Raw genomic sequence first — 24,901 nt, forward strand, 5'->3', positions numbered from 1 at the left:
ATCTATGGACCCGGAGTTCTTTTTGTCTTGTTAGTAACTCTTTGTACTACTTTTTATGATGATAAAAATAAGAATATTGGTTTGTTCTATAGCGCTTTGTACTTAATGGACTGGTGTGCTATTTTCTGCAAAAGATGATTTAGCATGTTACTATAAATTATATTGTTGGTCTGTCAACTGATTTTGTTGAGCAGCAGGACAAAAGAGAATCATTCTATAAGTCTTTTGGTTTATTCTACTTTGACCTAAAAAAAAAATAACAAATAATAAAGAACTAATAAAGAATATAGATAGCTTAGCAGTCATTTTTTATTTAATCCATAGTCATATTCATTGTCCTGAGGATATTTAGGTTTTATTGCCTTATTCTGGTATATCACTCCCTCTCCCCTAAAATGCAAAATATAATTTAAGAATGAGTTTTTCTTTAATGCCTATTCTGTTAAAATTCTGGAATTTAAGGTTGCCAACTTTTCAAATATGGATGAGGATGACATTGAGTTGGAACCAGAAAGAAATTCAAAGAATTGGGAAGAAATAATTCCAGAAGATCAAAGAAGACGATTAGAAGAGGAAGAAAGACAAAAGGAACTTGAAGAAATTTATATGCTTCCAAGAATGAGAAACTGTGCAAAACAGGTGATCTTTTAATTTAAAAGATTATGTCTGTTGTTGTAAGGGTATTCATACCTGGACTGATCTGGTTTTGTTTATAAAGCATGCTGGTCCATTGTTTCCTTTTGTAGTATTTCATCTGATTTAATAATTCTTGTCTCATAAAATAAGTTGGAAAGTGTTTACCCCTCCTCTGCTTTTGGGAAGAGTCTGTATAGAATTGGTATTCTTCATTAAATGTTCGGCATTATTTGTCAGGAAAACCATCTAGGCTTGGAGTTTTCTTTGTTAGAATTTTTAACTCTAAGCTCTTTTATAAATACAGAACTATTTACAATATTTCTTTCTTGAGTGAGTTTGGCAGTTTGTTTCTTTTAAGGAATTTGTCCATTTTATCTAGATTGTTGAATTTATGGGCATGAAGTTATTCATAATATTCCCCCCCAAAAATCATCCCTGGTTTCATTTATTTTTTCTGTTTCAATTGATTTCTGCTCTTTTTTACTCTTTTTGCTTTGCTTTACTTTGCTCTACTGTTTTTAGTGTCTTAAGAATTTAATCAAAACCTTCCTTTTATAATATTATCAGTGTTTAATGCTATAAGTTTCCCTGTAAGCACTGTTTTTTTTTTTAATCTTGTAAATTTTGATACCTGATACCTGTTGTGTTTTCGTTTTCATTCATTTCAGAGTATTTTCTAATTTGCCTTATGGAAGTACTCTTTGACCCGTAGGTATTTTTTTGTTGGTTTATTTTTGTTCTTTTTTGTTGTTACAGAGTTTAATTTAATTTCCAAATATTTGGGAGATATTCTGATTATCTTTTTTTTTTTCCCAATTTATTTATTTTCAGAAAAACAGTATTCATTATTTTTTTACCACACCCAGTGCTCCATGCAAGCCGTGCCCTCTATAATACCCACCACCTGGTATCCCAACCTCCCCCCCCCCCACTTCAAACCCCTCAGATTGTTTTTCAGAGTCCATAGTCTCTCATGGTTCACCTCCCCTTCCAATTTACCCAAAAGCACATACCCTCCCCAATGTCCATAACCCTACCCCCCTTCTCCCAACCCCCCTCCCCCCTATTCTGATTATCTTTGTTACTGATTTCTAGTTTAATTCTGTCATCATCAGCATACCTTGTGTGATGTGAATTTTTAAGTTTATTGCTGTTTATTTTATGACCCAAATGAAGAAAATAGGAGATTTTATTTTTTTATTTTTTTTATTTTTTAAAGATTTTATTTTATTTATTTGAGAGAGAGAGACAGTGAGAGAGAGAATGAGCGAGGAGAAGGTCAGAGAGCGAAGCATACTCCCCATGGAGCTGGGAGCCTGATGTGGGACTCGATCCCGGGACTCCAGGATCACGCCCTGAGCCGGAGGCAGTCGTTCAACCAACTGTGCCACCCAGGCGTCCCAAAATAGGAGATTTTAAATAATGGTAACAGGGTCATGCCAGGTTACATGAGATCCTGCAACAAAAGGAAAGAAACTTCAACACTAGATTTTTTTTTGTTTGAATTAACTTTTGTTTTTTAGAATATTCAATTACAAGATTATTTGTCTTGATTACTGAGCTTTTTTGGTGCCTCCTTAAAATTTGAGTTTGAGGCAAATGAGGGAATTGCTTAGTCATTGTTCTGCTATCCTTCCCCCAGGGGTAGAGTGTTTTGTTTTCTTTTTCTTTTCCTGCAACTGTATTGTGTCTTTTGGTGAGGTGCCCTCAGTGTGGAGAAAGCTACTCTCGTTCTCCAAGCCATCATCTGGAAAGAAAGTTTTTTCTTATCTCCTGCCCAGTGTTACTCATGAGCACCTGTTGGGAGTTTTGCAGAGGAATGTCTGAGAGGGGGTGCAAGTTGTATTCTCCATGCCTTTCATTTCCAGGGATCCTATATTCTTATAGTCACCCAAATGAAGCCTTTAGCAAATTTTAGCTAACTTCTTTTGCCTGCTTATAACTCATGCTTTTCACAGGCGAACCAATGCTCAAGTTTCTTCTTTTCTTACAAACTCTGCTGTATTTCCTTATATTTTAGACTATTAGATTGCCTTGTGATTGTATAAGAGGAGTTAGGATTTTGTAATTGAGATTTGTTGTTAGGATTGGGGCATCCTATCAATAGGCAGAAGTGGAGCCAAAAAAAAAAAAAAAAGTGTCTTTTGTCTGAAAGTGACATGTATGTAGTTTCTTGTTAGTGTTTATTTCTGCCAACCCCATGATGATTTCCTTTTATAGTACACAGGAAGCACAGCATTATATTGCTTCTTGTGAAAGGATGAAAGGAGGTTAGAATGAGGAAGAACTGACTACTGTCTTTTACTTTAAGTTAGCTTTCAGCATATTAGGGGTTCAGAAAATGCACTGTGACTTTAGAAAAATTCCAGAGAGTTATAAAGATACGTTTTGCTATTTCTGTTAAATAGCTGGTGTTATAAATACTGTTGCTTTAATTCTTATTTTAAAAAAATTACCATTGAGGTTAATTCTATGTTTTATGCTATTTGATTAATCGCTTATTAATAATTTTTCTCATTTTTACAGAAGAACAATTTTGGGGGCACCTGGGTGGCTCAGTTGGTTAAGCATCTGACTCTTGGTTTCTTTTGAGGTCATGATGTCAGGGATTGTGAGATCTGGCATCAGAGCCTCATTCTCAGCAGGGAGTCTGCCGGAGATTCTTTCTCCCTCTTCTCTCCCCCTCCCCTTCTCACATGTGAGCGTTCTCTCTCTCTAATCAATCTTTAAAAAAAAAAAAAAGACAATTTTGTATTTTCTTTCTAAGAGTGTTTTAAAAAATGTTTGGGGCTGTTAATAACTCTTGGTCATTAACCTGACATGTTTTTCTCTGTTTTGTTGGCTTTTTTAGTTTTATTTATAGAAAAATTTTTGATATACAGACATTTGAATTTGTTAATTCTCTTAATCTTTTCTTTTGTAATGTTTTCTTTGCTCTTAGAGTTAGAAGGCTTCTTTAGTCTAAGGTAGGATAAATTTTTGTTTTCCAATTCCAGATTAGTTTTAATGGAAGTGAAGGGAGGCGCAGTAGAAGTAGGAGATATTCTGGATCTGATAGTGACTCGATCTCAGAAAGGAAAAGGCCAAAGAAACGTGGAAGACCACGGACTATTCCTCGAGAGAATATCAAAGGATTTAGTGATGCAGAAATTAGGCGGTAAGATGACATAAGACTATTTTACTTCAACTTGCTTTTATTAGAAGGTGAAATTTAAATGTACAAATTTCCATAATTATCAAAATTAAAATGAAGGTTTTAGAGGAGGCAAATATATGATAATTGTGTAGGAATTGGATGGTTCTGCTTTTGGGTCTTCATTATAGCTATGGAAAATAAAGTTTGATATCTAATCTCTGCATGTTATTTATTGTTAGTCTACTTAGACTGCTAAATTTTTTTAGTTTTATTAATGTGGTTCAGAATAGTGACCCTTTTGAATAATGAGCGTATATTTTAGTACATTGGATTTATTTATTAAAATTTTTTCCTGCATTTATGACTCCCAACATTACTATTTTTATGTGGGACTACTTTAGTTCCATATTTTTCTAGTATTTTTTTTTTTTAACACTGAGGAGGTTTGCTTTTTGAAAGTAGCAATGTTAAAAGCATTTCTGATATGTCCAAGTAAGAATTGAGGTAAGATAGTCATGTAGGATAAATTACAGTTTTCTTTCAAATATGTTTTTCTTTATATACATTTATATAAGGGGAATGGGATATCAGCCTGCTTTTGTTTATGTAATATTTTTGCTTATGAAATTTGTAAAAAGGTTTGCTTACTGTTATATTTTGAGAGTTTGTTATTTCTTTCAAGCCATTTTAACTCTTTTCTTTTAAATCATAGACCTGACCGGTAAAGTTCTTCCTCATTCTTTCTACCAGAAACTAAATATGTTGTTAGATTTTATTAAGGGTACTTTTATGACCACCTGATTTGCTGGACTTTCTGTCTTTAGTTGAAGAACATTTCAGCTTCTACTTTTCCTGGATATTTTCCCTCATCCATCAACCACTTGGTAGCTTTGTTCTTAAGTAAAATTTTTATTTTCCATTGTTGGTATTATACCATACATCTGAAATAAAGCTATTATTCAGTAAACTTTTATCAATACTTGGAATGTGAAGGAGGTGTAGTATGGTTGATAATTCTGGACATACTTCCTGTGGTAGCCTTGAACTTGTCTTGTGAAAATAATAAAGTAATTTCTAAAATAAAATTTAGCTTCTATTGTTTTATTTATATTGGTTTCTAAACATCATGCTGGGTGTTAAAATATGTCTTGTCTTATTTGGTATATATTAATGTTTTAACATTTTTGTCTTTAGCATAGTTTCTTCATTTGTGTTAATAGTAACAGTGCCTTGAATTAATTTTTGCACTAACAGCTGTTTTCTTATTTCTGTATATTTATAAATCTATTTTTTAATGGATAACACATTTAAACCAAACATTTATTTTCTGTTAGGTTTATCAAGAGTTACAAGAAATTTGGTGGCCCTCTGGAAAGGTAAATATTTCATTCTTAGAATCACAGGACGTGTGTTATGTGCTTTCAGCTTTATTTACATATATTACTATTGGCTTTAACTACTTCATTAAATTTGCTTAAAAATCATTTACAAAGTTTTCCTAAAGGTTCCTAAAGGTTCATGCTTAAAATTTAGTTTATCAGGACAGGGGTGTATGTGTGTGTGTGTGTGTGTGTGTGTGTGTTTAAGTTAATGGTTAATCTCAATAATTGTTGGTGATTTGAATATTCTTTGTCCTTTGTTGTAGAAGGCCGGATGTCTGAATATACAGTGGCAAAGACTCAAATTGGCTCAATTCTATTTTTTCTCTCTAGAACTCCCTCTTAAAGATATTTTTTGTTTTATTTTGGATATTTAGAGTTACTATATTTATCAAAAAAAAGTCCACATATAATTGCACCTGTCCAGATCAAGCCTGTGTTCAAGGGTCATCTTTATTACAATGTTTAGCCACTTTAGAATTTAAGATTTGATCGGTTATGAAAAGCTTTATAGAATTATTATATAATCTTCAAGTTGGAAGCATACCATTTTTTTATAATGAATTTGTTATCTTTATTACTCTTGAATAAATGCATAAATAAATTGTTTTCCTCCCAACTTTTTAAATTTGAACTCCTTTTTTATGTATCTTGTGCCATTTATGTGAACTAGACTTTTTAGGGCATCTAGAGTGACATGTAATGGTTGAGGTAGAGTGAAACTACTGTGTCTTAAATGCTACCACTTTATTCTCCATATTTACCTGAAAATTGTATTATTTCATTAACAGATTAGATGCAATTGCTCGGGATGCTGAATTAGTTGATAAGTCAGAGACAGACCTCCGACGATTAGGAGAATTGGTGCATAATGGTTGCATTAAAGCTTTAAAGGATAATTCTTCGGGAACAGAACGAACAGGTAATATTAAAGTGATTTAATCACTTTATATTAATTATATTATATTAATATAATTAATTAATTAATTTAATATTAGAGTGATTTAAAAAGAGAGGTAAATGGAAGTTTCAAATAATGCTTTTACTGAGTTAGGAGGGTATTTACCTATTCTTAAAAGATGCTTTGAAAAACAAAGCAGGACCATACTGGGTAATAGGAAATGGGTAACAATTGTATTCTTGAAAGCAGTAGATTCTCTTTGTCTGATGTATTCTAACTAATTGTTAATATCAGAGGTTTCTGTATTTTTAGTATAGATGGCTGGGAAAAGATAGTGTGCCTATGTGATAATGGCTTTGGGCATAGTTATTTAATTATGCTTATTTTGTAATTTACTTACATGAAAATATTTAGCTAAGATTTAGTAATGTATACTGAAAAAAATTATGCTTAGAACACTTATTTAGAAGGTAAGAGTATTAATAGATGTATCTTGTGCAATTGATAAAACATTTATGGAAATACTTTCTGTGAAATGCTTTCTTTGAATCCATATCTGCTTTATTGTAATCTCTATAGTATGTACTGAAAAATCTTGTGAAATTTAAGGTTTGCAGCAAGTGCCACCCCTCAGTAATATAAATAAGTAATACTTATAAATACAGTTAAATAGTAATGCTTATTAATATAAGTAATAGCATATCTTTGTATTTTGTAGAATTGTATATTTCATTTTTTTATGTCTTAAAAAAATTAAGGTGGTAGACTTGGAAAAGTGAAGGGTCCAACATTCCGAATATCAGGTGTACAGGTGAATGCCAAGCTCGTCATCTCCCACGAAGAAGAATTAATACCATTGCACAAATCCATTCCTTCAGATCCAGAAGAAAGAAAGCAGTGAGTTGTTTACTTTATCCATTGTAAATTATTTGTTGTTATTCAATAATTCAAATTTGTATATTTGTTATAAGTCTTATGTCATTGGCTAGTTTGAATGACATGTTTTTAAAAATAAATAAGGCATAGTATTTTGAAGTTCCAATAACTCAAATATGTCCTTCAAAATTAATTTTTAATATGGCAGTTATAGGGACACCTGGGTGGCTCCGTGGGTTAAGCTTCTGCCTTCGGCTCAGGTCATGATCCCAGGGTCCTGGGATCGAGCCCTGCATTGGGCTCTCTGTTCAGTGGGGAGCCTACTTCCTCCCTTTCTCTCTGCCTGCCTCTCTGCCTACTTGTGATCTCTGTCAAATAAATAAATAACATCTTAAAAAAAAATATGGCAGTTATAAACTTGAAAGTGGTTATTTGATACAGGTATACGATCCCATGCCACACAAAGGCAGCTCATTTTGATATAGACTGGGGCAAAGAAGATGATTCCAATTTGTTAATTGGTATCTATGAATATGGATATGGAAGCTGGGAAATGATTAAAATGGATCCTGACCTCAGTTTAACACACAAGGTACTTATATATTTCTTGTTTCTCTTGACTACTGATACTGAATTAGATTTTTGCTTTTAAATTATGTTAGAAATAAACTCAATTGATAGGAAACCAAGGTTCCAACTAGCTGTATGACCTTGGCTTCTTGGTTTTCATGAAGGGGTTGAATTTGAATGTCTCAGATTTTGCTTTACCTCTGAAATTATATTTTTTTATTAGGGCATAGGTTTATTTTTCTTCATATTAGTAGGTTTAAAGTAAAATTCTCATTCTGTCACATTATTCAAGAGCAAAATGATTTTCTTAAAATTATCAGTGTTTAGGGGTTTTAGTGATTTGATACTACCACAACTAAAATCATTTTTTTGCCTAGACTGGAAAACACTGGAAGCATTGCCTTATTATCATATATCTTTTTATATTTTACTTCTTCACAGTCACTTTTGATATTGGTGTTATATCATTTGCTATCTGTGAAGCCAAACTTGAATAGCTTAAATTCCCAATGTAAAAATTTCTTCAGAGTACATGCTTTAGGTCACATACATAGCTGATACATTGTATTTGATGAATTTTTGTATACTTTATAGTTAAATATACTGTTACTAAGAGAGGGAAGAAATCTAAAAATAATGTTTAATAACACTGGATGCTAAATATACTTGGACATTTGAAAAAAATTTCTAACCTCACACTTTATATTATTATTTTGAATGGAGGGTTTTTTTTTTCATGTATTTATTTAGAACTCATGCCCAGGCAAATGAAATCTTTGCTATGGTGTAGGTATAAATAAAAAAATTATTTTTCATTCTTATTGCATTCAAATTTTAATAGTTATAACTTGCAGTGAATTATGTGTTTCTTTAAATGTGTAAGCCTTATATATAGGCAATAAATTTCTCATATTATTTATTAAAAACAACCTGAAAAAATTAATTTCTTTCCAGATCCTTCCAGATGATCCTGATAAAAAACCACAAGCAAAGCAATTGCAGACACGTGCGGACTACCTCATCAAATTACTTAGTAGAGATCTGGCCAAAAAAGAAGCTCAGAGGCTTTCTGGTGCAGTAAGTTAATTTAGATGCTTAAAGAGCAGTTTACTTTTCAGTAAGATAAATTTAGTTTATTTACTGAAAGCCCTAGATATCTGAGGCTAATATGACCTTATAAGTGTATTTTTCTGTAATTTGATAACTTTAATTGCATTTGATGACATTTTGCCCTAAGTTTTCTCTGCATTCCTGTTAAAACTGCTATGTCCTTTTTTCAGAAGTGGGATCCAGGTTTTTTTCCTAATGTTTGGATAGGTACTGGGGGCAAGCTGTTTAAAGTGGTGTACTTTTTAAGAGATCAGGCCTCTATTAATCTTTTATTTGGTGGTATTGGAGAGCTAAAGGTACAGCATAAAGAACACTGAGCTTATTTATTAGAGGCAGGGGGTCCAAAATAGTAGGAAAAATACACTGAAGAGGAGGTGATTAGAAACTAACAGCCTCTAACCATTTGCATTATAACCACAATGTCAGTAACTACCTATGTACCAATAAAAATATTTGTAATGCTATCTCTGGTAGGATCAAATTTAGTTTAAGATAATAGTAATTTAGGAAGGTGAAAAACCTTCCTTCTGTTTCTTTCAGCTTCTGCTTTTCTCTAATCCTTTTTTAAGGGAATGATTAATTGTCGTTAGTTCCTGTTATTCATAATATGTACTTGATTCATTAAGTTATATCACTTTTGTTGATTTTCTAAGACTGGTGTAGCATATTGTGATTAGACTAAGGATTGGGTTGGAATATCCATTCTTTTAGCTTTTTAGATTTAGTATTCAAGAATCTTTTTTTTTTCTTTTAACTGAATCTGTGGATTTGTTTAGAATAAAAATAATTATTTTTAGGGAGGGTCAAAGAGGAGAAAAGCAAGAGCTAAGAAGAATAAAGCAATGAAGTCTATAAAAGTGAAAGAAGAAATAAAGAGTGATTCTTCACCCCTGCCTTCAGAGAAGTCCGATGAAGATGATGAAAAGGTAAGAATGTGTTTTAGAAGGATATTTATAATATCTAATATATTTATATTTATATTAGAAAGGCACATAGCATGCTTTAGTATATTTAATATTTAAAATTTGTACTAAGACCTGAAATTTTACTTTAAGGTACTAAAGTTCCTTATTTGTAGTTCATTACGTAGTCTCATGTATGAAACAGAATTCTACCCATGACTAAGAGGGATAGAGCAGAGGTCCTTCCTTTTTAAACATTAGTCGTTTAAATGAGGTTCTGTTTCCTTTCATTTTATTTTGAATTTTGAATGGGACTGGTTTACTTTAGTTTTTATAGGAAGGGAACATTGCATGTATCATTATTAACGGGATTCTGGGTTATTTCTTTCTGAATCCACGTACATGCAATCCATAGTCTTGCAAAGAAAAGAAATTAGTCTTTGTCAAGATTTGGTTAGTAATACATTGGCCATACTTGCCCTTTTCAGGATGAGATCACTTCTGTGAAACATCCAAATAAAAAAATTAAAACAGAAAGAGACAGTGAAGAAAGACCTGAGCCAGATGTTTTTATAAAGAAGGAATCAGAAGAAAAGAGGGAAGCAAAAGAAAAAGAGAATAAAAGAGAACTTAAAAGGGAGCTAAAAGAAAAAGAGGATAAGAAAGATATAAAGGAAAAAGATTTTAAAGAGAAAAGAGAAAACAAAGTAAAAGAAGCTATACAGAAAGAAAAAGACATAAAGGAAGAAAAGGTATGCAAATCATAATATAAACTTAGAAAGTGACACAATCAGCATATTTACATTTTAGGAAAATAAATTGCCTATCATCCCAAATTAGCCTGAATAACCAAGTCCTTTAAAAATACATATGGGTATCTAGAAAAGGAGAAAAATATTTGTTTGTTTGTTTTTAAAGCTTTACCTTTAAAAAACATTACAGAGTGGTAACATTACAGAGTGGATCCATTTTTGGTTTCCAGAAAGATAAAATAGAGTGTGGAATGTGAACAAATCACTGTAGAATAAAGTAAGACAGTAATTGTCTTCCGGAAGTGTTAATCATTTTTCCTTTGTTTTTGTTGGACTTTTGTTTTTATTTTCTCTTTTTCTTTAGTTGAGCGAATCCAAGTCTGATAGCAAGGAAAGATCCAAGAAATCTTCAGTGTCAGATGCTCCAGTTCATATCACTGCAGGTGGTGAACCAGTTCCCATATCTGAAGAATCTGAAGAGCTAGATCAGAAGACATTCAGCATTGTAAGTAGTGGACTTGCTGGTTATTAGTAAGAATTCATACAGTATTTTAATTGGCAATTTTATCTTCTGGAGCTTTTAATTTAGAAGTGTATTTGAATTGGGTAGTACTACAGTTCTGATTGATAAAGGCAATAGATTTAAATTTTGAAGTTTTTCTTAAATTTAGAATTAACTTGGAAAAGCTCTATAATAAAGACTTTAAGGAGAGGCATTTAGGGAATGCTTGTAGCAAACTTTTTTCCCCTTCAGCTTTAGAATTATAAACTTCCTGTTCCTGTACCTTTTATCTTTGTAACATTGCTTCTTATCTATAGAATAGGACTAGCTTTTTTTCCCCCATCTTTTAAAGACCAGTATTCTTAGAAAGTACAAAAAAAACAATTAGTGAAATTATTTCATTAGAAAAGTGAAAATAAGGGGAAAATGCAAAATGTAAGCCCCATTGTATTACTAGATTTAGTAGACATAAAATTACATTGTCAAATTCATAGAAACGTTTCTAAAATTTCTGCCTATTCCTTCTTGTGAACTAGTACAGATTCATAGACCACTTTAACTAACAACTTGGCTAAGAAATACTAGGTTTACATGCTGTCAATGCTTTTATATTCATCAAAGTCCCCCTTTGCCTCTCCCTCTTACGCACTTGGACGTGCTCTCTCTCCTCTCTCTCTCTCTAAAAAGATAAATGAAATCTTACAAAAAAGAATACTTTCTCTTTAGGATCTCTAGAATCTGAATCTTTTTGGTGTTTTGGTATAATCTTAAGTCAGTTTTATTGCTAGTATTAATCAAATGCTATACTTGAAAGATGGAAATTTTCACTTCTAAAACTACGTTTTTGTTTTACCTCCTACACCGTTTTGGATGCCCCGGTTACCTTCTTTTCCCATTTTCTTCAACTTTGTACCCTAACTAGAGAATGTTGATCATTGAACCCATTTATTTATTCATTCCTGATAATTCCATGGCATGCCCTAATACACCTTCAGATATTTTTCATGCTCTTTAAGTATAGTAGTTCCTACCTCCAGTTTTTTTCTCCTTCTTACTTTTGCCTGTTTACATCCCTCCAATCCTTAAGAATGTTGGAAACAGTCAGAATAAGCTACTCTTATTCCTGTTTTCCATCATACTTATTGGAACATATCTCTGGACTTTTCATTTTTATCTCTTACATGCTGGGATCCCTCAGCATCTTTTTAAGGTTAACCTTTCTATTTGTGACCTGCTTCTTAATCTAGCCTCTCTCCATTTTCTGTTGATTTTTTTTTTAAAAGCCTCTCTAGGGACGCCTGGCTGGCTCAGTCGGTTGAGTCACTGCCTTCAGCTCAGGTCATGATCCCAGGGTCCTGGGATTGAGTCCCGCCTCGGGCTCCTTGCTCAGCAGGGAGCCTGCTTCTCTCTCTGCCTCTGCCTACCACTCTGCCTGCTTGTGCTCTCTCTCTCTGACAAATAAATAAATAAATAAATTTTAAAAATAAAAAAATAAAAAATAAAATAAAAAGCCTCTCTACTGGGTGGAAATAGGGAGGTGGTGGTGTGCTTTTGCTTTTCTGAAGTGAAGACTGAACTCTTTTGAACTGCTGCCCTTACTCTGCCTATTCATTACTGGGTTAGGTGAAATAGTACCTCTTGCCACCTTTCTTTGCCTACATTTCCTCCTTAGTCTTCTGACTGGTTCATATAACTGCTGAAATGGAAAACTTCCTGTTGTGCCCAATGCACGAGTTTCTTCTCCATCAACTTTTATGATTGATCTTAAAATCGCTTGTATTATGGAGAGAAGAATGGAATAGTTTTCAACATGGACTCTGTAGCCAGACTTTCTGAGCTCACATGATTAGGATTTTACTGCTATATAAATTTTATTTGGAAGTAGCTCTGATTATTAAATTCAGTGGTCTTTTCTTGATTTTCATTTTCCTTTACATCTTTGCTTAATTTGACACCTCTTGATTTTCTTTGTGTCTTATTGATTTGTCTCCTCAATATCCTATGTAATTTAACAGTTAAGAAAGAGTACAGCCTTTGAGGTCAGACTTGGGTTTGACAGATGTCATTTCACTCTAAGCTTCAGTTTCTTCAGTAAAATAAATAGTGTTGCAAAGGTCTACTAGCAAAGTTAAATGAAATGACTTTACACAACACATAGCTTCTAATACCTAGCAAGTGCTTTGTCAATATTGGTTATCATTGCTCCAATTCCCAACTTCAGGCCTTGGCCTTAGCATAGATTTTGGTCAGGAATTCTTTTTTTCTTTACCGCTGTCAGTCAATGAGCAAATCATATTGGCTCTTCCATACTACTTCAAGCTATATCCATCTCTGCCTTCAATTATTTCAAAAGCTTCTTAGCTATTTTTCACTGCTCCCACTCATCTTTTGCTTATACCCTTTTCATTCCTCAGCGCATACTCCACACACAGCAGCCAGAGTGATAATGACTGTTATAGAGAGGGTAAAGTCACCCCTGCTTATTTTTTTGCTTCAAATCCTTCAAAGAGTGGCTTTCCCTCACTCAGGATGAAAGATTCATAATAGGCTAAAAGATACTGCATCTGGTTTATTATTCCCATCATCTCTTGCTACTTTTAGGTTCCGGCCATGCTGGCATTTATACTATTCCTTTGAACTTTCAATTTTTAGAACATATGCACCTGTTCTTCTCTCTGCTTAAAATTGCTTACTCTGTCGTTTTCTTTAGATAGATGCTCAAACATCACTCTTCTCTGAAGTCTTACTTGAAGTAGAAATTCCTCTACTTTTCTTGCTTTATTTTTCTTTGTCACCATCCAACACACTGCATCTTGTTTACTTATTGGCTGTTTTCTCCTACTAGAGTACAGGTTCCACAAAAGCAAGATCTCTTTTATTTATTGCTCTATTTCCTGGGTCTGGGATAATGCTTAGAACATGGTATGCACTCAAATTACATATGTTGAATGACTCATTTTCTAGCAGAATATAAACTACCAAAATCGAGCAAGAAGCAGGAAATGTGGAGAACAGAGAGGAGTAATGCTGGAAATTAGAAAGGAAAAGATTTTCCCTTAATAAAAAAAAGACAACAGGCCTGGCAGAATTCTGATTTTAACTAAAAAGCATGTAATTCTAATATTATTTAAATTATTCCTGACAGAAGATGGATAACTTCCAAGCCATTTGGATAAATAAGTCAATAAAACAGAATAAAATACTCAGAAACGATTCCATACATATATAGATACTTAATAAGACTGGCCCTTCCATGGCAATGATATGAGGATTTCTTCTTTAAATGATGTTGGTTCAGCTAAATTTATTTTCTGTAGTTGATCCATCCTTAACATTCTGGGAACTGACCCAGCTTTGCTTCTTGAGGATATCATTATTCATTTTACATTTGTTTTGCATTTGTATGCATAAATAAAATTTGTATAGTTTGATTTTTTTAGTAATACTCTTATTTTAGTTTTGGCTTAAGGTTATAGCTTTTATTGCACATGTTAGACTTTTAACTAAATCATACAGTTTTTGATATATCATCCTTTTATTGGCATGCCAGTGATATGTAGGCATTGGAAAAGGTTGGTTCCTATCAAGCATTCCCAGTTTCCTGACCAGCCAAAATATAAGAGCAAAATTCTTCAGCTACTTTCTTTTGTCCCAAAGGTTTAGAAGCATAGACAGTTTATACTTATAGCTACATTGGTTTTAATAGCTTTGCCAGCATTTTTATTTTATGAAGATCCTTATTTTTTACATTTTATTCTATATTAGAGTGAATCTAAGATACTAAGTTGTGTTTTGAGATACATTATTTTTTAACATTCTGTGTTTAAGACTGCTTAATAATGTGTTACAAGGTATAAAGTAACATTTTTATAGAAGGTAAGTAAACCCAAAGCTTTAACATACATAAAGATTGACTTTAAATGATAGTGGAAAACCTTACTTTCTGAAGAAAATCTGAGAGAAAAAAACCCTGATATTTAAGAGCTGCGATGCAAGCTTTAATGCTTATTTTAGCATCAAATAGTATTATATTTACTCCTATACAGGTATTGAAGAAAATAGATCTTTGTTGAATTCTTATTTTTAATACGTGTTCTTATTTTCCCATATTTAAAGTGTAAAGAAAGGATGAGGCCTGTCAAAGCAGCTTTGAAACAACTTGATAGGCCTGAAAAAGGCCTTTCAGAAAGAGAACAATTGGAGCATACTAGACAGTGTTTAATAAAAATTGGAGACCATATCACAGAATGTTTGAAAGAGTATGCAAATCCTGAACAAATCAAGCAGTGGAGAAAGTAAGTGATGTGCTTTTCAGGAAACATGAAATTTGTTATTATGTAACCATCTATTTGTGTCTTATTATTTCAGTTTCTTATTCTGAAGTTTAGGTAACAAAATAATGTTTAAAGAGGTAGCCTGAGGGCGATTGTTTTCATTTTTTCCCTTTAACTTTAAAACTTTGTATTTGTGAATGATTGCTTAATTATACATCATGATAAGCCACAGGTGGCACCTCTTCCTTTAAACACAAAATAGTGAAGGGTTGGCTCGGTGGCACAGTCAATTAAGCACCAGACTTCAGCTCAGGTCATGATCCCAAAATCCTGGGATTGAGCCCTGCATTGGGCTCCATGTTCAGTGGGGAGTCTGCTTGTCCCTTTCCCTGTGCCCCTCTACCTGCCTGTTGCCTGTGTTCATGTGTGTTCTCTCTCTGTCTCAAATACTTAAAATCTTTAAAAAAAAAAAAAAAGGTAGTGGAAACTTCTATTAAAATTCAGGCTGCATTTTATTTTTAGAAATTTCTACAGTTCTCCAAATTTTTCTTAGTAATAACTTTAGAATTTTGCAGTACCAAATAAATAAATTTATTGTTAATATAAATTTAGCAATTCATCTGCTAGGTGTAAGTATACAGCCTTGTAAAAATTAATTTTATCAAGCAATATAAAATGCAGACTTTTACTTTCCCCTTTATTTTAGAAGCAGCAGCAACACAATTGATCTTAAAATTTGTAAATCTGAGCTGCTATAATATACAAATCACTTAATGACTACCAGATCCAGATCAGTGTTAAGCCAAGCTACTAGACAAGTTAGGAATACTTCAAAATGACCACAACCCAGTCCTATCAGTTTACTAGTCCTATCAGATTACTAGTAATCATCTGTAAAATAACATCATCTGTACTTGAAACCCTTTATAAACTATATATAAGGCATTGTATATTTTTCAACTGAATGATACGATATGTTATGAGGAGGGGCACCTGAGTGGCTCTGTCCATTAAGAATCTGATTCTGGATTTTGGTTCACGTTGTGATCTCAGGGTTCTGAGATCAAGAACTCTCCTTCTGCCTCTTTCCCTGTTCACGCTCTCTTCTCTGTCTGAAATAAATAAATCTGGGGAAAAAAAAGATATTATGATGAAGGAGAGGAAATAATCATAAAGTACTATGTTATATTATTTGCCTTAATCTTTTATTTATAGCTGGAGTATATATACTAGAGTTTTAATGCTTTCCTTAAATACCATAAAACAGAATTCTATACATCTCAAGCTCTTTGAACTCACATGATGACTCCCAAACCACAGAACTATAGAACAGGGATACAGTAAAGTTCAATTATATATATTTATTAGGCTTAAAGGGAAATATAGCCACATTATCTTTTTATATTCAAGATCCAAATTTAAAGTTTCTCTGTTAATGGGTCCCATACAGTTGCTCTTTAGCACATTCTCTTTTTTTAGATTTTATTGATTTATTTGATAGACAGAGATCCCAAGTAGGCAGAGAGGGGGAAGCAGGCTCCCTGCTGAGCAGAGAGCCTGATATGGGGCTTGATCCCAGGACTCTGAGATTATGACCTGAGCCAAAGGCACCCAGACACCCCTCTTTAACACATTCTTTAGGACCCTTCTTAAACAAGCTTAATCCACACTATCTGATGGTATCTTTAGTCAGACTACTAACATAGGTTATTTCTTTTATAGTAATAGGAGCCCATGATATGAGTCCCTTCCTGATTTGTAAGTTTATAACTTTTTGGTTTCAAATGAGGATGGATTACTACTTTTCATTCTAAAAGATTATAAAATGAAAGGATTTGGAAGAGAAGTAAAACTTAATGTTTAATTTCATTTGGAGTCTTATTCATATGGGAGCACCAGCCTGGCTCAGTCTTTGGAACATGGAACTCTTGATCTTAGGGCTGTGAGTTTGGTGTTGGATGTAGAGATTACTTAAAAAGATTGGAGTCTGAACCATATAAAGTTTTTAAAAATACTAGAAATAATGTCCTTAGGCTTTGTTCCATAGAAGGCCAAGTATGTGTGTATGTGTGTTTCTGTCTAGAGGTTAGGGGTTCCATGAAAAGGCTTAATTTTTTCCACCAGATTGATTTACCTGTTCTTCTTCTAGAAACCTGTGGATTTTTGTATCTAAGTTTACGGAGTTTGACGCAAGAAAATTACATAAATTATACAAACATGCTATTAAAAAACGGCAGGAATCTCAGGTAAATTAATGCATCATATTTTTTCCGTTAGTTTATGTTATTAAAACAGACATTCTTCCATATAGAAGAATTTAGTTAATAAATGTAGAAGGAATGAAGGAAATGCAAAATCAGTGTTAGAGCACAATAAATGCTGTTACAGGTAGGATCTTCTGAAGGAAGCTTAAATAAGTGGTCATGAAAACAAGATATTGGCATAGTCTAAGGGTATCTCCTCCAAAGTGTTTTAAAACCACCTTAAACATTTGATCAGGGTTAATAGCATAAACCCTCAGTACATTCACTTTTGTGGAATTCTTAGCAAAAATGCATACCTTAGTTTGATCATGAGAAAAATATCAGACAAACCCCAACTGAAAGATGTTCTATATTGAATAACTGTCTAGTACTCTACAGAAGTGTCAAGGTCATCGAAAACAAAACAAACAAACAAACAAACAAAAAACAACTAAAAAGCTGTCTGAGATTGGAGGAGATTAAGATAACATGAAAACTCATTTTTCATATGAATACCATATTGGGTCTTGGAGCAGAAAAAAGATTTTACTGGAAAAATGTAAAATTTGAATAAAGTTTCTAGTTCAGAAAATAGTATTGTCCCAACGTTAATTACTCAGTTTTGATTATGCTGTGCTTTTTTGTAAGATATTAACATTAGGAGAAGCTGGGTAAAAGGCATATGGGAACTCTAGGTACTTTTTTTGCAGCTTTTCTGTAAGTCTAAAATTCTTTCAATTTTTTTTTCCCAATTTATTTATTTTCAGAAAAACAGTATTCATTATTTTTTCACCACACCCAGTGCTCCTTGCAAGCTGTGCCCTCTATAATACCCACCACCTGGTACCCCAACCTCCCACCCCCCCCGAATTCTTTCAATTTTAAATAAAACTTTTTCATTTTAAAGAAAGTCATGGGACAGATAGTCTGTTTTTAAAAAAGGTATCTGGAAGTGATACATTTATACATTCTAATATATGAGGACTTCTTTCAACATCAGGATTTTCTTTTTAGGGTGGTTATTTTTTTTCTTTTTCCAATTTTGTAAGGGTATTTGAAGCCACTTTAAAGATTCTTACGTATCTGCATTTATTTTAGCAAAATAATGACCAGAACAGCAACTTGAATGCTCAAGTGATTAGAAATCCAGGTAAGTGTTACTAATTGTTTTAGAGACTAAATTTAAAAGTTGTTTTCCTCTTTCAGGTTTGTTTTATGTAATACCCACATTTTTATATCAAATCTTGTTATCTTAAACAGTAATCCTTTTAGCTTATTAATCTTCCCATAAATCAACCTCTTGTCAGTTTCTAGAACTTATAGAATAATTGTTAAAGTGAATGTATTTTTAAAAAATGTTATTTCGGGCATGCATGGGTGGCTTGGTTGGTTAAGCATCTGCCGTTAGCTCGGGTCATGATTCCAGAGTCCTGGGATCAAGCCCTTCATTGGGCTCCCTGCTTGGCAAGGCGCCTGCTTCTCCTTTTCCCTCTCCCGCTCCCTCTGCGTGTGCTCTCTCCTCTCTATCTCTCTCTGTGTCAAATAAATCTTAAAACAAATAAATCTAATAATAATGTGTTCTGCGGGTGCAAGAGCAACAAAAGTATAGTCTGAGAAGAAAATGGGCCTTAAATTTTTCAGTTGTATTTTTACACATTTCAGAATATAATAACCCTTTTGTAGGCCTTACTACACTGCCTTTAGAGACCATTTCTAAAGTATTTAACTGTTGAACAACTGATTTTTTTTTTTTTTTTCTGGAGTTGAATTAGGCATTCTTATAATCTAGCAGCAAAGTTACTTTTGTACCATGTTTTTTTTTTGTCTGTTTTCTCTTTGTTTGTTTTTACGCGTCATTAACCAAAGCTGTACTCTTTTATCTAACAGATGTGGAAAGATTAAAAGAGAATACAAATCATGATGATAGCAGCAGGGACAGTTATTCATCTGATAGACACTTATCTCAGTATCATGATCATCATAAAGACCGACATCAGGGAGATTCTTATAAAAAGAGTGACTCTAGGAAAAGACCCTATTCTTCTTTTAGTAATGGTAAAGATCATCGTGACTGGGATCATTACAAGCAAGAAAGCAGGTAAACTGGACAATTAGTTTTGAAATTTTGCTTATTCATATCTTTTTTTTTTTTTTTAAGTTTGCAATACTCGACTTTGTATCATTCAGTTTAGTATTCAGGTAATCATTACAAATCATAAGTGAAATAAAGGTGTTTGTTTACAAATAAAAAAATTGATACATAGTCCTTTTTTAATATTGAGAACTGAATTTCTATAAATTTTTTTTTAATTCGTAATTTAAGATCAGAGTGCTATAATAAATCATAAGATTCATTTTTATTGGTGGATTTTAGGAGATTATTGGCTCAAATACTCTTCAAAATACAATAATAGACTAAAATAAAAGCTCAGTGGAATATGACTGAAATTTGATGGGGGGAGTTTTGTATTCCATTAAAAAAAAACGGGAAAAATTAACTGATCTGAAAACCCTTTACTGAGTTTATATTTAATCACAACAGTCTGGGAAGTCTTGAAATCAGAAGTTTTCTCTGTTTATTGTTGTTACTTGAAAACTAAGTAGTAAAAAACCTAATATAATCACAAAATATATTATTTGATAAAGGAATACTTTAATCAGTTAATTATAATTATGAAGAGCAAAAGATAAAACAGAAGAATAAGTAAAGATCAGAAATAGAGAAATTAGTAGATTTTTTTTTCATTTTAGTTAGGCTCACTGCAATAATTTCTTCTGTCATAGAAGCACTGTCATAAATACATCAATTCTGGAATTGCTCTTAGAATTAGAAGAGGCACACAAAACAAAAGGATCTATTTGTTGTAGTAAATTTTTATAATTTCACAGGTTTATGGAACATAATTTTATGTTGTTTATAACAATAACCTTTCCCCAACTAATGAAAATTCTCTTCTGACAAATTAGTTCACAGACTGCATTTTAGAGGTCTTTATTTTTTTCTGGTTAAAAGTTCATAAAAGGCTATGATTTCAAGTGTATTCTGTATCGTTATCTTAATCTCCAGTTCCAGACAACTTAAATGCATTAGTATAACTTTTGCATAGGATAGTAGCAGCCAGTTGAAAAATGGGCATTTGAACTAAATGAAATAATTCAGACAGAGAAAGACAAATACCATGTGATTTCACTTGTGTCTGGAATCTTAAAAAAAAAACCAGAAAAACAAACAAAACTCATAAATACAGAGAATAAAGCGATGATTGCCAGAAGGGAGGGGGGCCATTGGGAGGATAGGTGAATTAAGTAAAGGGGACTAATAGGTATAGACTTGCAGTTATAAATTTATATAAATTCAGATAATTATAATATAAAAGTAATTTATATATCTATATTAATAAATTTATATAATTTAAAAATAAATTTAGGTAATTAAATATTATATAATTAATATATTAAATTATATAATATTATGTAATATATTAAAATTATAAATTTATGGATTTATGTAAATATAAACTTATATCGGGATATAAAGTACAGCTTGGGAATAGTCAATATTGTAATTACTTTGTATGGTGACTGATTGTAACTACACTGAACCGTGGTGAGCATTCCATATTGTGTATAATTTCAAATCTCTTTATGTTGTACACCTGAAGCTAATGTGATACCATGTATAAGTTATGTATGTATGTATGTATGTTATTTTAACTAAAAATAAAATTTTATTTAATATTAAAAAAATAACTAAAAAATAAAATGGGCATATAAAATAAGCTGCTGCCTGAGGTATTCTGTATGATTCACTTCAGTTTTGTGAATTGAATCATTTTTCTAGCAAGGCATGCAGAGATAGATCCAATGACTGAAGCTTATTTAGGAAGTTTCTGTAATGAAACACAGAGCTTATATCCAATTAAGAAGATGCCTTAAAGTATTTTTGTTCTATTTTTTAATTGTTTTATTTGGAAATTTTAAATTCACATTATTAATTTAATCCCTCATTTATCTTTTATTAGGTATTACAGTGATAGAGAGAAACACAGAAAACTGGATGATCACAGGAGTAGAGATCACAGGTCAAATTTGGAAGGAAGTTTAAAGGATAGATCTCATTCTGATCATCGTTCTCATTCAGATCATCGGTTACATTCAGACCATCGGGCAAGTTCTGAATATACACACCATAAATCTTCCAGGGATTATAGGTATCATTCAGATTGGCAAATGGACCACAGAGCTTCCAGTAGTGGCCCCAGATCACCTTTAGATCAGAGATCTTATGGCTCCAGATCTCCATTTGAACACTCAGTTGAACATAAAAGTACACCTGAGCATACCTGGAGTAGTCGGAAAACATAACAAAAACTGATACTTTGTCTTTCTGGACTTTTCTTTTAGCCATATATCATAAACCAACACAGTAATTGCCTTACATGACTTGAAAGATATAAACAGATCTTCTATCAGTAGCAGTATTGTTACTTCTTTCCAGGATGCAAGGTCTATTATCCCAACAGAAGAGAAAATATTTTTATATTTAAGGATTATGCTGCACTGTACTACAAATACTGTAGTACTTTTTTTTTTCTTTTTTAAAGAAATGGAAAATGTTTACTATTACAGGGACCTCAACACTGCCCTTCCATATAGGCTGGATAAAACTGTTTTTAAGTCAGTGATTTTAGACTGACCTCCATTTAAATTATGTTTGTATATGAACTTTACTCTGACCTGTGATCATGTTTCAGGAAGGAATGAAAGAGAGTTCTTTTCTTAATAAAGAAAAAACACTCAAGGACTTTGTTCACTTTCCAAAGCTACTTGTTTACATTGTACACTGCGACCACCTTGCCGCTTTTCATCACAAGCTTGAATATTTAAATTCTGTACTTATATCTGTAAAATAGCCAGGAATTTCCTGTTTGTGATCTATTATTATGCCTTTTTACACACACACATACACACAAATGGCTGTAAATTATTGTAAATGGATTAAAATGAGCTTTCCTTACTTCCTTTCCCTTCTCAGGCTTTTTTTGACTGTTCCTTTCCCTACCAACTCAGGCCTTCTTATCATTTGAAAATATCAGTGTAATAACACTTTTTAATGATTTGTCTGATGGAATCATTGTTTAGAATGTAAAAAATGGGGAAAGGGGCCACTTAATTCCATTAGTCCTCTTTTTATATTGACTATTTTATTAGATATATGTTGTTTCTTTTTTTTTTTTTTTCTTTTTTAGTAAATACTGTGTTTGTAGTAACAAAATGGTGAGATAATATGTAAAATCTAAACTGCATGCTCTGGAAACATTTTTTTCAGATGCATTTGGTTTAAAAGGGTAGGTGTATGAACACTTTTCAGAATCCAAAATGGCCAAAAGTTATTGTAAATCCATTTGTTTTCCCTTTTCATGTGGGCAATAATGTCAAATGTGCTATGCAGCCAGGTAACATTTTAGATAAACTTGATTGACTTTTAATATAAACTGTTACAATGCACACTGATTGTATATAAAAACCTTATATATGACAAATTAAATTTAAGAAAAAGGATATGTGGGCTCCTGTAATTTTCTGCTGCATTCTTATTCCCTTAAGCACTTAACTTTTTTTTTTTTTTTTTTTAAAGTGATAATGTTTAGCTACCAGGAAAAAGGTATTTTGGTAAGCAGTTAACTATTGTCAATGTGTGGCACTACAACTAAATCTATTTTGAAGACTATATGAACAATCTATGAAGTAAAATTGAGATCATAGAAATCTTTGTTGGACTTTTGTTGGTTTCCTGCAGATTTTATTTTAGAACGCCTTATATTTATTCACAGATTTTTATTTTGTTATATTCAGTGGGAATTTTTGAATCAGTGTGGCATACATTGGATGTGTGCTATGCTGTAGCGAATTTGAATCTTAACTTCAACAAATATAAGTATATTGGTATATGCTTATAATATTCTTAAATGTGTCCCTGTTGATTAACTGTGGGAACAGTCTACAGAAATTTATTCATAGATGGGTGTATTTTTTAGACCTTTTTCTTTTATCTATTTAGGTCTAAGATTTTATCTGTACGAAACAAAGCTTCCCTGTCCCCCTTTTTTGGGAGTAGTGATACCACTTTTAGTTACCCTGAAGAATAATAATCTATTTTTCCCTGGCATATCAGATAACATAGCAAAAGTAACTCAGTTTTTAAACATTAATTTATAATTAAATATAAAAGTGATAAAACAGTTTAGTGCCAGTATACTTTTTAAGCTTTTCCACTTTTTTCCATATTGAGTATAAATGATTATTCCATAAGATATCATTTAACAAGGAAATACAATACTTAATGAAATTGTAATATTAACACAGAAAACAGATCAGGGTTGGCATTTTTAATTCATTTTGTAGCTGGGATATTTGTGTTATATCCTATTGTACAGATTTCATAGAAGAACAATATTAACATATTTTGAGGCAATGGAATGGCTTTAATTTCTTAATGACATATCTAGTTGAATATTTCAGTCACTTAATTAGTTGAGTTGAATGAAAAATCTAAAACTGTTTGTAACATTAATTGATGGAAAATATGTTCATTATTTGTAAGAAATCATCAATCCTGTAGAAAAGGAATAAGCCATGAACTTATTAAGACACAATGGAGAAGAACATTAGTGCATAGATATAACAGGGAACATTCTCTATAAAATATGCTTAAATTTTGTCTTACATGCTCATTCTGCTTTGCTATTTTTATTCATTTGTGTTTAAATTTTCAAGGGTGAGAGATTATGCATAGTACTGTACCAGTTAACCTCCACTTTAATAATATACAATAAATGATTCTTATTAAAAGCAATGGCCTCTTTGCTTATAAAGAAAATATTCTTTGTTCAGGATATGTTAGAAAATAATTTTAGACTGGAAAGCTGTCGAAAATGAGTGTGAATGATTCATTAATTTCAGAGTAAGTGGCTTAATAAAACAAACCTTTATAGTTGCATGAAATATGGTAAGTTACATATATGATAATTTCTGTAATCCATTTTTCTAGTTAAATAATGAAAGGGTTGTATAGATACACTGATTGATACTGATTTCATTTCTGTGGGATTTAAAGAATATGCACTGGGGTAATTAGCGTAATTCCTATCTTCATTACTCTTTCTGACTAAATAATAATAGAGTTTTATAGTTGTAATTGTTTTGCAAGAAGTACAGTGATTTGGGAGTAAGGGTAGGTAGGGAAAAGCAGCTAATTTTTAAATATGGGATTCTTTTGGACTTACCCATCTTCATTTGAAATTGTAATACGAACTCATAAATGTGGCTTGTTAAAATTTTAAGTAGTTTGTTACTTAACAAGTAATGCAAAAAAAATTTTAAATGTTTCTAAATTGATATTTAAGGATATTAATGTAAACAACTATCAGACCCCATTACTGAAGTTCAAGACTCATATATTGTAGCACTTAATGCAAGGTTTGTGATGAAAATGTTTAAGGACAGGCAACTAGGCACAGTACAACAAAAATATCCCGAGGCAAAATAATGTCAAAAAAACTTCTTGTTAAAAGTTTAAAACAAAACAATTGAAATTATATTTTCGCCTGGCAATGGCTA

General features: G+C 32.2%; 1 protein-coding gene across 3 annotated transcripts in view; it reads left to right on the top strand.

The window, feature by feature from the left end:
* The window catches only part of CHD1 (chromodomain helicase DNA binding protein 1), a 73,390-nt gene extending 49,253 nt beyond the window's left edge, over positions 1–24,137 (top strand). For 2 of the 3 annotated variants that reach the window (XM_044264969.1, XM_044264977.1), the window contains exons 23-37: positions 463–639; positions 3,633–3,793; positions 5,107–5,148; positions 5,943–6,073; positions 6,811–6,949; positions 7,370–7,520; positions 8,453–8,575; positions 9,406–9,534; positions 9,999–10,262; positions 10,627–10,767; positions 14,881–15,059; positions 17,188–17,284; positions 18,380–18,431; positions 19,169–19,379; positions 21,304–24,137. In XM_044264969.1, coding sequence (XP_044120904.1) covers positions 463–639; positions 3,633–3,793; positions 5,107–5,148; positions 5,943–6,073; positions 6,811–6,949; positions 7,370–7,520; positions 8,453–8,575; positions 9,406–9,534; positions 9,999–10,262; positions 10,627–10,767; positions 14,881–15,059; positions 17,188–17,284; positions 18,380–18,431; positions 19,169–19,379; positions 21,304–21,646 — 2,340 coding nt within the window. In that variant the 3' untranslated portion in view covers positions 21,647–24,137. The remainder of the gene's footprint in view (positions 1–462; positions 640–3,632; positions 3,794–5,106; positions 5,149–5,942; positions 6,074–6,810; positions 6,950–7,369; positions 7,521–8,452; positions 8,576–9,405; positions 9,535–9,998; positions 10,263–10,626; positions 10,768–14,880; positions 15,060–17,187; positions 17,285–18,379; positions 18,432–19,168; positions 19,380–21,303) is intronic. The other variant, XM_044264985.1, reaches the window with a different exon arrangement.
* Positions 24,138–24,901: the final 764 nt, after the last annotated feature.

Source organism: Neovison vison, chromosome 1 (assembly GCF_020171115.1).
Source record: "Neovison vison isolate M4711 chromosome 1, ASM_NN_V1, whole genome shotgun sequence".
In the NCBI taxonomy this organism is placed as follows: domain Eukaryota; kingdom Metazoa; phylum Chordata; class Mammalia; order Carnivora; family Mustelidae; genus Neogale; species Neogale vison.